This window comes from Echinococcus granulosus (assembly GCF_000524195.1).
Source record: "Echinococcus granulosus chromosome Unknown EG_S00059, whole genome shotgun sequence".
NCBI lineage: Eukaryota > Metazoa > Platyhelminthes > Cestoda > Cyclophyllidea > Taeniidae > Echinococcus > Echinococcus granulosus.
The window spans coordinates 432,792-448,824 of record NW_020170439.1 but is presented as its reverse complement, the minus strand read 5'-3'; the positions used below and the strand labels follow the sequence as shown (position 1 = coordinate 448,824).

At 41.2% G+C, this 16,033-nt stretch overlaps 1 protein-coding gene across 1 annotated transcript; it reads left to right on the top strand. All coding sequences in view use genetic code 11, as the record gives it.

The window, feature by feature from the left end:
* Nucleotides 1-565: 565 nt before the first annotated feature.
* Nucleotides 566-16,012, top strand: EGR_06583 (Neutral ceramidase; the record flags this gene model as incomplete). Its single annotated transcript, XM_024495832.1, has 13 exons — nt 566-895; nt 4,376-4,503; nt 4,978-5,311; nt 5,637-5,846; nt 7,148-7,259; nt 7,604-7,693; nt 8,454-8,566; nt 10,261-10,395; nt 12,504-12,587; nt 13,078-13,173; nt 15,467-15,610; nt 15,649-15,791; nt 15,829-16,012. The coding sequence occupies 13 exons, from the start codon at nt 566-568 to the stop codon at nt 16,010-16,012; spliced, it is 2,103 nt and encodes a 700-aa protein (XP_024349792.1).
* Between the last annotated feature and the right edge of the window lie 21 nt (nt 16,013-16,033).

The window sequence follows — 16,033 nt, the reverse complement described above, 5'->3', positions numbered from 1 at the left end:
CATATAAGACACGTCAGCCAACAAATTGTAAAACCATTTTTTTGCTGAGTTAAAAACGTTTATTCCTTTGTGACATGAGTTGTTATAATGCACCAATTCCATCGTTTTATAATTTATCTATTCTGGCGCTCTTTTTGGTCTCGCGCCTATTACCTGGGCTGCAAATGAAACCAAAGTCTTCTCTCCTCTTTTTTATTTTTATACAAGTTTTCTTTCAAATACCTTCTGGTCTGCTTATTGGACTTGGGAAATATGATATTACTGGTCCTGTAGTCAATGTTAACTTCGTAAGTTAATTTACCTTCTGTATCAATTCGAAGTAACATTAAGAGTCCAAATCCCCAAATTTTAATAGAACAATGGCACTTTTGAGCTCTATTTCTTCTTAATGCTTGGCTCTGTATTACTGCACGGTCGCATTGAAAAATACCTTGCTTTATCGTGTCCTAGGTTATTCTGATGTTCATTGTAAAATACTGAGCTTCTCTTTTTTGCATATTTTATCTCCTTTTTTGCTATCCTTGTAAGTGCAAGATTTTGAATCTCAATTCAAATATCCTTGCAGATGGGGTATGGGGAACCCTCTCAAACTGGACAAGGCCTCCATTTACGCCTCTACAGTCGTGCTTTTTTGATCAAGTCCACCTCTGCTACCCGACCAATTCTCTTCATTAACTTAGATGTTGGAATGCCCTCACAGTTGTTGAAGAGCCATGTGGTCCGCCTGCTACAGGCGTCCTTTGGTGCCAGCGTATTTGATCACCAGAACGTCATGATCTCAGCCACACACACACATTCCGGTCCCGGTGGATTCTTTCAATATCTACTCTTTGATGCCACCTCTTATGGATTCTCTAAACCCACTTTTGAAGCTATGGCCTCAGGCATTCTTCAGGTACCATAGATTGATCAATAAGTTCCAGGAATCAGTTTGTTAAAGGAGGGTATTAAAAGTCGGCTTCATGTCGATTTTTAAATTGCACATTAGGATTAAGTGTCCATACATTAGTAAAGGAGTTGGGATTTACGTTATTTTTTTCTAAAAAAATGCTTTCTCTTCTCCTCATTTATCAAGATAACTCAACATTTCTAAGTTTACCAAAGCGTAATTTAGCTCACCTTGCTACCTTTTTAATGTCTGGTCGACGCGACTCTCTGCTGTCAGTACTTTACTGACATCGTAACTGTTTTTCAGGTAAAATTGACTTACTAAGTAATGTCACAACTCGCCCAAGTGTAACTTGGTACCTAATTTCAGTATGTCTATGAAAATCACCCAAAAATTGCCAAAAACTAATCTCCGAATCAAGTGATCTGTATAGTTTGGTACATTGAAAATGTGGGGCTTGTGGGATCTTGATAACTGCATGCTATAAATCCTGTGCGTGAACAATGTGATGCTGTTTTGTGTGTGTGCGCTTTGTACACTTTTCCTCCTACCTTGGACACGCTTTTCATGCAACATTGGTTGAATTTAGTGGAAGTGATTTGAATGCATCTGCCTTATGAATTGAGTTTAACTCGGTGCTGAAGCAGTAGAAGCTTTTTGTAACATTTCTTCTGTGTACCAGAAGACGATTTCAGCAGTTGTAGCCACTTTCATTACTGAATTATGGATCTGTTTTTGGTGGTGAATAGAGAATGTCTTGTCGCTATTAGTGGCTTACTGGTAAGAAGATTTGCATATCAGAGGAAGGAATGAGATAATGCCTCACTTCATCCTTCGCATCCACCGATCCTGTCTTGGCTTTGGGCATTCATGTAAAAGGGTGATTACTTGAAGGGGCTTTATTCAATTGCAAGAAAAAAAAGGCAGGAGCTCATTTGATTACCTTGTTGTAAAAAACGGAATTTATTTCAGATAACTTGTAGCTTAATCAATAATCCAGCAAAAACCTCTTTAAGCATCCTTACACAGTAAGTTGTTTTTTGTTGCTCCTGAATTAGGCTTTCTTTAGAGATCCTACCAGCAATTATCCGAACTAAATAAAAATCTCTTTTTTGGGAGAGGTGGGTGAGAGAGTAGGGGAAGTTGGATGGTTTGACATCGACTTTGGAATACAGTTACTCAAGTCAAAATGTTTTTTATTCAATGGTAGTTGTTGCCTGTGTAACCTTCTGGTAGGTGACATTTTTAGGAAGGGTGATAGTGTTTTTGCCAATTTATTTCATCTCTAAGTTACAAGGCCATCTTGCATTCGATAGTTAAGGTGGATTTGAAAGTTAGGCATTTCTTTTTTTTGATCCAGGTAGATGAGAAAGACGAAGTTTTTTCTGATCTATTGGATATTAACTTCTGTTTCATAAAATTATTTGCTTTTAAATTTAATCGCTTTTGCTAAATAGTGTTTTTTTTACGACGAGGCAGGCACTTACGAATGCCACTTTTTTCCTTTAGTACACTTTGCTTCCATAAAAAATCACCCTCTATTTCTTTTTTAATGCCTTAAGTGATTAATTTATTTTGCATGTTGTTATCCAATTTCAAGAGAGGGTGACAAGCCGTCACTTGAGGAAACATAATTGGGGAAAGTGGAGGAGGCGAATGAGAGTAAATATGTATCCCCCCTAACTCTCTGTCTTCCCATCCTCAAGTGTTGCATGAGGTCTTCTCGTGCGCAAGCTCTTAACTCATTGCAGGCTCAGAGGGTGCTTCTGTGTTTGGCATGTCTGAGTACCTCGTCATCGGAGTCTCCTTCTTTACTTAAGGTATTTTTGGGTGATACCCTACCAGTTCCCCATGTCGCGTCTCCTCCAAATCCTATACAATCAGTGTTAACGCGGACTTTCCGTGCCTTGCCTCGTTGAGCAGAAACAAACCCAAATCACTTCTACGGGGTTAATTGAACCAGAACTTAAAACTATAAGGGTGAAGTAAAATATGGCAAAGCACATCAAAGAGCACCTTGTCAACGTCCTAACCCAGATCTTGCTAGTCATCCACACTGTCACGAGCCACTGCTACGATGGGCGTGGCGCCGAAGCAGTCATATTGTGCTTCGTTACTATTGTGCAATATTTGTACTTCTTCAGCGCTCCGTCTGAGGTTATCTTTTTGCCTATCTTTCAAATGCTGTTGGGGAGTAAGGACTGTCACTCTGAATCCATGAAGAAAGACTCTCCTTCAGTGATATTATCACTAAAAGGCTTTTGAAGAACGCCCAGTCTACCCTTTTTTATCCCTTCAAAAGAACAGGGATTTCCTGGGTAGACTGGAGTGCTGCGAAAAACGTGTATTACCTAGACGGATTTAAGAGGAAGGGCTGAGTGACTTTTTCTGTCAGCATTTGGTGAAGGCATTTGTTCAGCAGAATCCCTTGTTTGTGTATTTACTTGTTTTGGATAAATTTAGTAATTACTTCTTTCGGCACATTACCAATTACTTAAGTGGAACCGGAACATATTGCACCTCAGTGGGCTTCCATCCATGTGCGAAGGATCACATGTTTCGTTAGTAGATTGTTTGCTGTCTGGCTGACTGACTAACTACCAGACCGAACTGGACTGAGGGTTATTCCTAGAAGACTACGCTTTAGTTGTGAGTGCTTTGCGGACAACAGACGAGGAAATTTGTTCTAGAAATACCTTTCTCCGTTTTGGAAATAGTAAGAGCTTGTGAGTAAGGTGGAACATAGAATCCTATAGCTACAATTTAGGATAGAAGGGGTGGAGGGATATGCTGCCTTATCCTCTCCATCCCTCTAGTGGCCCTTCCCCAGCTGATGGTTATCAGCCCCTCTCGGTTCTAGGTGTTGTTTTGGCAAACCACCTCAAAAAAATTTCCTCAACTATGCCAAATTTCGATGGTATAGGTGGAGAGAAACACGCCATACCCATACTTCTGGCTGATCAAAAAAAGTGAACAGATTTTCTATTCTAGGGGGAACCTTTCACCTCTGTACGCTGGATTGAGGTCACGAAGGATTGGGTGTTTTCAAGGCACGTGCAAACGTCTTTTTCGTCCAAATGATTGCCGTTTGGGCTTATTTTGTGATCCCTTTTTTCTTTCTTACATTCTACTGTGATTTAGCAATGAATCGTGTGACTGTCGGGAGATCACTTTATCCTCATTGACAGGTGATACTGCTACTTTCCCTGTATATGGTGGTCCATAAATTTAGGCAAATCTCTAGTTGATGGTGGCGCCATTAACTTCCATCTTCGTTTACATTTTCGACACTGCGTTACTTTCGTCCCCCGTTCACGCACGACTGCTTTTTTGCACCCTGAGGTCATGGTTTTGCGTCATCGGCTGCAATAAGTGTTTAAAAGTTGATGATCCACAAAATCTTGCAGAATAGGTCGGGTAGAAGTACGCAGTTGTTAAAACTCACCTAATTAAGGAACTAACTCTTGACGTTTCGTCCATTTTTAGAGTGTGAAGTTGGCTAACCAATCACTGACACCAGGCCGAATTTTGTATGCTTCTGGCGACCTCTCCAATGCCAGTATCAATCGCAGTCCCCTCTCCTATCAACAAAATCCGGCCAAAGAACGTAAACTGTAGGTTGCAAATTCACTTAATCGTTTTGATGGTTTTATTTGCCTTTGGAACTCACCAAAGCCTCTTCAGAATTTGATTGGTGGTTGAATAAGGTAGGACTGTGGAATCTATGCTGCAATCCCCAACAATCAGAGGTCACTCACAAAGGAATTTCGGTAGACTTAATGTCCACTAAACGATTGTAACCATTTGAGGGAGAGTGTATTAGGAAGAGGTCTTGGAATAAATGAAATCGTTGTTTGAAAAGGATATCCGTATCCATCCATCCCCCTGTTGATGAATTCTCCATTTCTGCATACAATAAGCGCTTAAGTTTTCGCCTTCTTTCCATCAGCCGAATCGGAGGTTTCGCACTTTGAAACCAAAAATTATGGCAACCGGACTGCACAAATTTCAAAATTTATCACTGAATAGGCTGATTGCTCACGTCAGTCGGATAAGCGATAACGCCTCTTTATGATTTCGCCCATCAGCTACTCTCACGACGTCGATCAGAGAATGCTGCTCCTAAAATTTGTCGCCAAAGATGGTCGAGAACTGGGAATTCTCAATTGGTTCGCAGTGCACTGCACCAGTATGAACAAAACAAACCGTCTTGTCAGTAGTGACAACAAGGGCTTGGCCGAATTGCTCTTTGAACGATGGATAAATGATGCCAACACTGGTAATGGTATGAAGGGAGGGAATTTTGTGGCCGCATTTGCTCAAGCCAATGAGGGTGATGTCTCACCGAACACGCAGGGGGCAAGATGCATTGATTCTGGGGCACCCTGTGATCCTCTGACTAACGCCTGTGGTGATGGGAGAGTGAGAATTGTCAAATTTTTGGCTTTACGACAAGATATTTCGGCCTTCTTTACTGACTCGTTGTGATGTACTTGAACTTCCAAGAGTCACTTCTAATAGGTTTCTTTCAATAAGTGTCGAGTACGTAAATCCTTTCCATATTTTTTTTAACCTTCCTGAGGTAGGCAAGCTTGAATTATATCTACCTGAAGGATTTGTCCGCAACAATAGTCCAAACTAGTAGTAGATAGTAGAAGCCGATATTTTAAAGCCCTAAGACCTACTATTCCCCCGCCATCTAGTCATTTGTTTGCCTATTTCAAGGGAGCATTTCCATGTTGAATAGGTTCAAAACTGCATCGCTTTTGGACCAGGCGCTAATGGAGATATGTTTGAAAGCACAAGGCTGATTGCCCAACGTCAATTTAAAATGGCCAAACGTCTGTATGCCGAAGCGAAGCAAGAATTGATTGGCGAAAATGATGCGATCGTGGATTTTCGCCATCAGTTTGTCGATATGACTAATGTCAATGTCACTTATGGACCCGAAAAAGGAGTGAGTTACCACCTATTCTGCTGCCTTTTACACGATTTTTGAGTAAAATCGATACATTTGGAATTTGGAAAAGACAAAGAACGCATTTTAAGAAGTCATTTGGCATTTGTGCATTTGAAAAATAGTTTGACTTCTAGACCACCTAGCCTTTTGGAATGGTCGGTGTGCGGTAAAGTGGCAGAGGTGCAGCTCCGCGTGAGTGATTGTGCTCCTCGTTTTCATGTTTGTGAATTTTTTGGGGCCGGGTCATACCTTGAGTGGACTTTTTATGCTCACGTTGAATGTTTGTGGAAAAGATTATGGAAACTGTGACCTGGGAACCGTTGTTGTCAAAGTCGTTCCCGACCTCTTTAAAGTGCATACATCACGGTCTCAGCACCCTACTATCTTTGAAGTCTTCTATACTAGGAGATATCTGTTGATTTGGGTTTCACATCCCCTTCCAACTCTCCTGTCATCCATCGAATTAGGTAACGGTGTCCAGATTGGCTCATGATACGCGCTCTAGACACGGGTAATGGGAAGCCAGAGACAGGGTACCGGGTTGATTTGAACGTCCTTCGCACATGCCACTCACCTAACAAATCAGCTTTCATACGGCTTCTTTTCCTTTTTAAGCTTTGTAAAGATAAACAAACCAAAAGATTAAATCATCAAGAAGAAAATCATGAAAAAAATTGAAACGGAACTGTTTGCCCCACAAAAGTTTATTTTTATCTTCACTGGTAAAAGAAGACGAAAAATGAAGTGCGTTTTACAAGAGTGTTGGAAGTAAGGTAGAATCCACGCAAGGATTCTCAAGAAAGCTAGAATTTTATGCCTGGTATTAAACGTCATCACGGAACAAATAAGTCCCAAGTTCGTTTGACCCGAGAATGCTCGTATTGCTAATTTTGCCATCAGCCTCCAAATTGGACCAATTTGCCACGAACTGGGCGTAGCGTCTCAAGGACACTTGGCTGAGCGTTATTTCTTGTCCCTCTTAAAATGGAAGGAAAAAAGGTTCCGCAGGTGACGTGACACAATCAAGTCGCTCTGGAGGTCTCTAATCCCAGCTATACCACTTATCCGTTCGATCAAGCGCCGATACCATTTTGCATCTTAGCTAAACAACAAAGTAAAGGCCATCTTACTGACAGAAGGACTGACTAGCTACTAGACGCTGTGGTTACCGCCAGGTGGGAAATCCACATTACGGAAACTAAAGAACTGGTGTAATTATGTCCACTTACCGATTGTTTCATTTCAGAGTTGCTCCTTCTGTCTTCTTAGTTGGCTAATTCACAATTTGCTTTTGGAAGGGCACCCCCACTAGAAGAACGTGCAAACCAGCACTGGGTTACAGTTTTGCCGCCGGTACTACAGACGGGCCCGGAATATCCGATTTTACACAAGGTAAACGTTCATACATGCGTATGTTACTTAAAAACTTATTAGTAGCACGCCAGCACCTCCAATGAATTGTTGTGCATGCACAGCCTAAAAGAGTCACCCACTTCTTTTAATGCCGACGGCAAATTCACCCACAAGGCCATTCTAGTTTCTCGACTTGGAATATTGGAAATGTTAAAAGTTACTTTATCAAAAATGCTTACTTTAATAGACTTGGAAACATGCAGTTATTGGTAGTATATGTATAATTCCTCAAATTCACTTCATTGACTCTAAATTAAATAAGAATATTTATCAATTCTCACCTCAAATAAATTCTTTTTACCTTATCCTTTGAAAGAAAAGTTGGATAAATTTGAAATTAGGAGTGGGTCAAATTGATCTAGAAGCTCTTATTAATGATAGAAAGGGAAATGAACCACAAGGGGTACCTCCAAACTTAATATCCCTTCTCTGTAAGTCAGTAAAAGATGCAGCGTTGATGGTGTTTACTTTTATTTGTCCATACTGCACGTGATGGTTCAAGATGTTCAAAAAAAGAGAAAATGATGTTAACCCTCACCCGGAAATGCGCGGTAGAGATACGAGGGGCTGAGTCTGCATCTCTCTAGCTCCCTTCTTCTCCTAAAATGCATTATGTGGCCTTTCTGGGTGTAATTTTGCGCTGCGCCGTACAAGGGACTTGCTGATTCTGAAGAAGAAGAAGATGTTGCCCATACGCACCTTAGAATTATATCGATTAGTCAGGTCCCAGTTTGGTTTTCTATTTGGCCCTCATCAGGTGAATCATTCCCAGTGAACAACTTCATCTGCACTCTACATCACCCACACCCACTTAGCTTGCACAGTCCTTTGGGGGTGCAGTGGGTTCGCCCAATCATTCAAATAAGCCTCTACTATTTTATCAACAGTAGTATACAACTAGCGCGCGAAATTGAGTGGCGCGAATGTGTATGCATTCATTTGTCCCTTTATTTCCAGGTTTTAAAATTTCATTTCATTAATACAGTTTCTTAGGATTTATTCCTCAAAAATTTATGCATTTTGGAATGACATAAAGGAAGAGAAGAAACAAACTTAACTCATTTTTGTTCAAGCTACAAACCCGCGGAGATATTTAACCCTATTTTATAATGTAAAAGGAAATCGCTTATGAGCCAAAGAGAAGGTGGTTCTTTAACCTTTTCGTTTTTTTCCTTTTAAACCCACATATAGGTATGTTGAATAAAACCGCCTTCTGGGGATTCCTCAGTTTTTTTTTGGCGAGACCCCCCAGAGAAATGGTTGAATGTCACGCCCCGAAGCCCATCCTCATTCCAACTGGTCTGGTAAGTGGGATATGGGGTAAAGTAAATTTTTTTAAGGACTTTTTTGCACAAAAGTTTGGGAAATGAGATTTCTTATAACCCTTTTTTAAGTTAGAAAAGGAAAGCTTAGACATTCGTCTAGCTTTTCGACAGAAGTTCCTGAAGCTCTAATGGGTAGTGATATGAAGGTGAGGGACGTTCCTTCTTATTTAACAGGGGATAAAAAGATAGCAATTATTCAAGTGGAGCAATTTGGTATTGGAAGTAACGCATTCAGCCTACCGATAGGATATATCATTTACTACACTCCTTACTGCTTTTAGCTGAAACTTCATGGATTTCCCTCAAATTTATTTGTTTTACGAATCTCTTTGAAGTAAACTCCAAAGCTACAGAACTTTTTTAGTATTTTATAAGTGGTACTTGCTGAAGTTGCTAAAACTGAATGTGTCTGAAGGAACTGAGTCAAAAGTAATTGACCAATAGAGGTGAACCACCTAATGATGCCGCCCGGCCTCGAGGAATACCCTCAATTTCCTGTAAGGATATAATGTGTTATGAACTGCGCATGTGTAGGTATGGACAGGAAGGGTTGGTGCGCATTGATGCCCCTTTATTCTCCTATGCAGAAGATTGAGGAGGAGAGAAGACAGAGACCTTTGAGCTGAGTCCCTACTGCCGCAACTTGGGGTGCCCTCGGAGTACGGAATACGTAATTTGGAGTGCGGGGTACAGTGCGGCGGGAGGGTCGTATATCACCTCTCTGTGTGTATGGATTTTTGATGGCCTTGGAACTATAGAGAATTTTATCGGCACGCATCATCTATCCTGATGTAATTGACCAATTAGAACGGAAAACTATTCCTATGCTCACGCCTCACTCCTCTCTTCTAGGCCATGCACTACTTATTCTGCTAAAGTCCGCACTTGCTTTAGGAGCTTGTGTCTGCATCCATGGGTATGAGTGTGAATGTTTTTGTTTGTTGAACTGCAAAGACTTTTGTTCTCTGGTGGATCGTTTCACTTTGCTGAAGGCTAAACAGCAGATAAAGCTGATATCCAACCACCCCATATCACTGAAAGGCGTCTTGCAAAGGCAATATTTTCGTTTTCCCTTGCTTAAGACACATTCAGGACTGGTAATTCAGCGGGCTGAAGGAGCTATTCTCACCCTGTGAGAAGACTTCTTACCGCATTTTAGAATGGGAGAAATATGCACTTGTCCAGCTCATTCTTTACACACCTCTGTTGATATTTGCCTCAGTGGTAATTATTACCACCTCCTGGTATTAGAAAACCCCATGCGACCTAGAATAGAGAGTTGGAAAATAAGAGTGGGCCAAATGAGGAGATAGTTAGTACGCAAATTCAAAATATTGCATAGCGATGGGGTTTGTACGTTTGTGTCACGTGGGACAAGGAATTATGCCTTGTTTGAACTTGTTGGATCACCTTTCATCTACCACTTCTTTTCACTACCGCTACTTTCGGCAAATCGTTTGGATGTCATCTCCGACGCCATTCATGATTTGAGGCTCACTTTTATGAAAGGTATGAATTCACTTGCTCTCATAGTCCAATACATTGAAACTGAGCACGCCCTACTCCGGATCTGTCTCCATCAAACTCCATTAGCCTTGATCATTAAGTGGACACGCATCAACATTGCAGAGCCTATATTTTCCTTCATTTTAATTCTTTACCATTTCTTGCAGATGAACTACCCCCTACCTTGGCATCCCAGTATCGTGGAGACACAGGTCTTTCAAATCGGTGAACTAATAATTGTCGGACTACCGGGCGAATTCACCACGATGGCTGGACGTCGGGTGGTTCGTGCTCTGTCTCAGGTGAGCCGCCGATAGAAAGTAACTTGATTTATTTTTACCCCACACCCCAAATACTTCCTAGGAGCGCTGCAAGATGTAGAGATGGATTAGACGACTGCACTGCTCAGAGCTGATTTATACCGAAACCTGTGGTGGCTATGAGATACGATGTTCATCAGTCACTTCACTAAACACTATTTAGGAAGAAGCATCGGTGGTCGAATGGCGGTTTCTTGGCTTAGAAAGGCTTTTTCCACAGTGGAGCCCATTTAATTCCTTAAGGCTACCGTCTAATTGCAATTCCTCTGCCCCGAATGACCCCCTTGTTCACCTCAGCCATTCACAATTTCTCCAGGCATAAAGGTGCATAGTTTACTAGATGCATCTTCATCACTCTCAGCATTCATGCTAGTCACTTTCCTTTAAAAGACTCTTTTAAACTAATAAATTCGATCCCGATTTTCATCATCGTTAAGCCTTGAATATTTACAGATCTGACGGTCGACAACCACTCTCTGTCGAGCAGAAATAAATAGACACGTTCTATTTTTCCCGAAGTTTCCTTGAAAGAGGTTACATTCTTCACAAGAAGCTAAGACCTTCGATAGTTTATTCTGCTAAACTGTCACAGACTTACTCCTTGAGTAGCCATCCAAGGCGATACAAAAATTTGCCTCCAGACGAGGCGGGGAAGACTGGTAGCACAGACGGCGTAGGGGGAACATTGGGGGGAGGGGGGGGGGAAATGGAGGAGAGCTGAGTAACTTGGGATAAAGTCTACGTGGATTTGCTCTTTTGTTGGTCAAAAATTCTGTCTTCATGAAACATGCGGTTTTCTTATTCAAGGGAAAGGGGATAACATTTAGGAGAAATGACCTCAAGAAATACAGAGGATAGAGTATTCTTTTCCTTTCGTCTGGCCAGGCCTAGCTACCTGAGGGCCTGTTTTATTTTTATTTACATACATATTTGTCAAAGAATGATAAAAAATCAGCATTTTGGAGAATGGGAAGGATGAGTATGAGGATGGGACAGTATTCTTGTCACTCTTTCTCACCCTGAAGTGCGGTATGGGGACCACCCATAGATACGTTCTGCGGTATAAGGTCGGGAAGGATTGTGTTTGACTAGCCTTCTCTGTCCATTGGGTTGTCAGCTCTTCCTGTTTCTAGAGCAGAGAAAAAAGGAAAATAAGGTAGCTTCACACACCACCTTCCGAATGGTATCGAGACGTCAACTTACTCAGCTATTTAGCCTTCAGCAATGGGCGTATTTCGCTAAATAACAAGAACTTCTGTAATTCAAAAAACGGACAAATACATCCGCAAAGCAAGCGCAAACTTCAGCGAATGAAGTAATGCGTGACCCGGAAGTGAGGAATGAGGTCTAAGCGGTGAGTGTAGGGTTTGTTTTGGGGGCTGCACATCAATGTGCCTGCGCGTTTAACGAAGGCCGGAGTACAAAAGACATTCATCATCACGAACCAGTCGGTTGGTTGGTCGATCGGTGAACACTCCTTCTTCAACAGTGAAGGATGTGACGAACAAATTGAAAAGCAGTTGAGAATCACTTGCTCAGTTGCTTTCACAACCCTACCATTTCGTGTGGCTGTGAACCCACTATCCTCTTTTCCACTGATGGGATCGCCTCTGACCTTGTCAACCTTTTTCTCACCCTATTTGCACTTTGACTTCTTTGCCATCGCTTCTTTGTGCATCTCTAGTTTAAAGGAAGTCTTGGAGATCACATTACAGCCCCTTGTCACACTCAGTTCCAAGGTAAAGTGCACATTTTGAAAAGACGAAGCAATTGTTTACATCTTAAAAATGCAAAATTTCAAGAGTTATTTTCTAAAGCTATGACCTTGGTGTACTTTTCTTGCATTCTGAGCAAAAAATAATTAATTCTAAGTCGGTCAGGTCATTCTATTCTGTCAATTCACATTTCACTTGGCACGTTTCTCATTTACTCAGTCCATTGCCGTTTTTGTCCTTTGACAATGTGTTGACATTTGGCGGGTAGGCTCCTGACGGTGACTTAAAAATACGGTCTCAATATCCACCTTTCTACTGCTCTTTCTCTGCTTGCTGATGTCGAACTTTTTAATCCCCCTTTTTTATTCCTCTAAGGTTCTTCCCAAAGGCTCAATCATTGCTCTTGCAGGCCTCTCAAATCTCTACACACACTATGTGACAACGTTTGAAGAGTATCAGGTAAGTCAACTTGCTGTAGTACCGAAGCGTTGAAAAGGTGTAAACACCAAGACAGAGGTAAAAACCTCCACGGCTGAAGGGTCTGTGCTTGCCAACAAACATAAGTTTATTTCACTGCCTTCATTATCTTCACTTAGGATCCAGACTTGTTCCCCCACATCTGATCCAACCATATGCTTTTGATTCATACATTGATCCACCAATTTATCCATCACCTCCTCATGTCCCTAGTTTCATCTACTCACCTATTCATCCATATTTTCACCTATTCATAATCTTTAATTAACTTATTCCTCTTTGCTATATTCAGTTTTCCTAAATCCCTTTACTACCCCTCCTCTTCACGTGTCCTTCTCACCTTCAATTTTTCACCTATTTTTTCTTCATTTTTAACTCCATTTTTCGTTAATTCCTAATATGGTCTTCTACTTCTACTTTTTGCCACTTTTTATCTCTTTGGCTTCCTTTATTTAAAGAATACCCTCTTTAGATTCAACGATACGAAGGAGCCTCAACCATATTTGGTCCCCACACGCTACAGGCCTATGTGGAACAGTTCGTAAAGCTCACCGAAGCCATGATTAACGTACGTAAGCGAATGCCCGTTTACGTTGCATTTAAAACTCAAGGGGTTTGACTCCCTATTCGCTACCCTGACACTTAAAGACGCAATATTTCCCGCGTTTACAAGATGTTCTTCCAGAGACTTGGTTTTTTCACCATTAAGAAGTATACGATCGGCAAAATTTGAGCCCTAGAAATTTGACAACTTGACAATCCTATAGAAGCATTCGTGCATTGAATGTCCGTGAGAGTGGCATACCTTTCCTTCAATATAATTATATGAGGCAAAAAGTTTCTGGGACGTTTTGGTCCTTTTTGTTTTAGTTGTAGTATCGAGAAAGTGAGGCGATTCAAGTCTTATTTAGGCCTGTAATCCGGAACAAAATATGCAAACAAAAAGGCATCATGTATTTCATATCTGACAAATTATATCTGGCAGCGAAAGAAAAAGCCTTTGAGGCAACCCCCTACGCATCATTGGAATGGCTTCCTTGAACTTGTAGTCATCCAGTAGATGCAGTTTGTGTTTGTCTGCTTTGCAAGTCAAGTCTCCTTTGGTTTCAAGGCTGTAGAAATTCCTCAGAACGCTTTTTCGAAATAAGCAACTAGATGTTGTTTATCGGTGAAGGTAGCCTTCAATTCATTGCTACTGAAAAATTTATCTAGATAGGAGAGGGGCCAGTGTCTCACCTCATCCACGGTACTCCCTCTATTCTCCCCTAGGTGTTGCTTATCACCTTTTCTTGCCACCAAATGATCACTATAAGAGATGGAACTAACAGTGAGGTTGCAGGACTAGGTTGGTTGTCTCTAGACAAAAGTGGAAGTAGTACGATCGTGTCTCGTGAAGAAAGGACAGTATTTTGCAGCTCTTTCCCAATTTCATCATTGAAGCAGTACTAACTATCTGTTTTGCTGGTACACATTTGGGCCCCTCAGCAATATCTAACCAGCCTTTTAAATAGGGACAACCCATGCGTTACCAATAAGGCTATTCTATCCTCTGGATTAGGTCAAAACACTGTCCTTAAATCAGTTAAGGACATTTGAAACACATGGGGCAAATAGTAGGATAAAAATCCATCACAGATACTACATCAGTGCAGGATTGAAGTTGACTGAAAGTAGTAGACAAAATCAAGAGGATTATAGCCTGAGTTGTACCGACAATTTTTTTTCTCAATTAGGTGGGTCTTCAAAGCCATAGAATCGAAATTGAGCAATGGAAAGGGGTCAGCATTTGTGGTAGATTTATTGTATATAACTGCCATATTACTCTCGAAGGGTTTGTTGTAAATAAGGGATTAGACGTCCTTCGCCTTATCTAGGTCTTTTTGAGTTTCAAAAATCATCATTTTGCATGTTAATTTGATTTCACCTTTTTTAAAAGAAGCCAGATGAAGTGCAGTTGAAGTCGTGAATGTTATAGTGCTACCCACCTTATAATTTAGGCTCAACCGTTCAACAGAAATAAGGGCTGAGATTTGCCAGTTATGTTGATAAATGCCTTTACAAGATATTGCTATAGTGGAGTCGAAAGCTTCTCTCTGTCCCTTTAAAAAGTCAGCATTGAAGACCACTACAAGTCACGGTGCTGGGAGGAGTAATCTGAAGGGATTTCATGACAGATGGGCTTCAGAATGTACCAAATGTGCATAAAAAGCAACAAAGACAATTTTAAAAGCGGCACAAATTCGTCGATTTGTAAATTTAAAGTCAGATTCTTACCTATGGCTCATGTCGCATTATCCCTGATTTGTCTCAAATAAGACAGAACTTCTCAAAATGACCACCGTAGTTTGCTAATTCATTCCAGATAATGTAAAACCACTATCTCGTAATAATATTTCACTATTTTGGGGAGCTTTCTCCCCAAAAAGCCGAAAAAGGCAGAGATCGAGAAAACTGTGACACCTGGCATTCCCCGAATCCGAGGAAATTTTGTAGAAACATACTTTTTTTAAAAGCCATTTACTTGGCCTCTAAAAAATTGAAAGCGGGAAGTCTTGGGCATTAAATGACTCGCCAATTTGCCTGTTTATATCCTCGGTTAAAGTTCACCTTAGTCGTCCTCAACCGCATTCATTCGATCGGGGAGTATCATCGACAAACTCCACAAAATCCTTGTCCTTTTAGGTTAGAAAATCGGCTTAGATGTAGACTTACTCTAGATGTAGACGAAATCTACCACCTGGATCACAGTTTTTAAACCTGCCTTTAACTTCCTTAAGTATCAACGGTAGCTAAACTCTGGCCGACATTGAACAAAGCAGTAAGGATTTGACGCTTTTTACTTTTTTTACGTAAAAATACAGAAAAAGCTGCTATCACCCGGTCCTCAACCACCCTTCCCGCTTAGCCGTCTACCAAGTTTCTCTCTTCCACCCTTCTACGATGCTCACCCACCGTTTCGGAAGTTCGGCAGTATCTGGAAGCCTCCCAAAGCCATCTACAGCAAGGTGGGATATCAATTTGCCAACTTTTATTCCCTTATTAGTCCGACGGTATCGTAGAAGTAAGTTTTGTCACCGGAGATCCTAGGAATGATCTGCGCACAAACTCCACATTCCTCACTGTTGAAAAACAACTCAAACCCCATCAGTGGGAGGTGGTATACACTGATGCTGACTGGGAGACCAAGTAAGAACTCTGATTTATGATACCACCTCCCGTCTAGATTCATATGGAAACGCGTTTCACTCGGGTTTCATGTATCCGAGATCCAGTGGACAATTAATTCACCATTCAGAGGCTGCCAGCCTGGAACCTACCGAATTCGACATTTTGGGACGGCTAAAACAATCTTCTCTGGAATGCACGATTTTCACGGTGAGACAGAAGCATTCAAAGTCTTCTGTTAGGAGGTGCACTTCAATCGCATT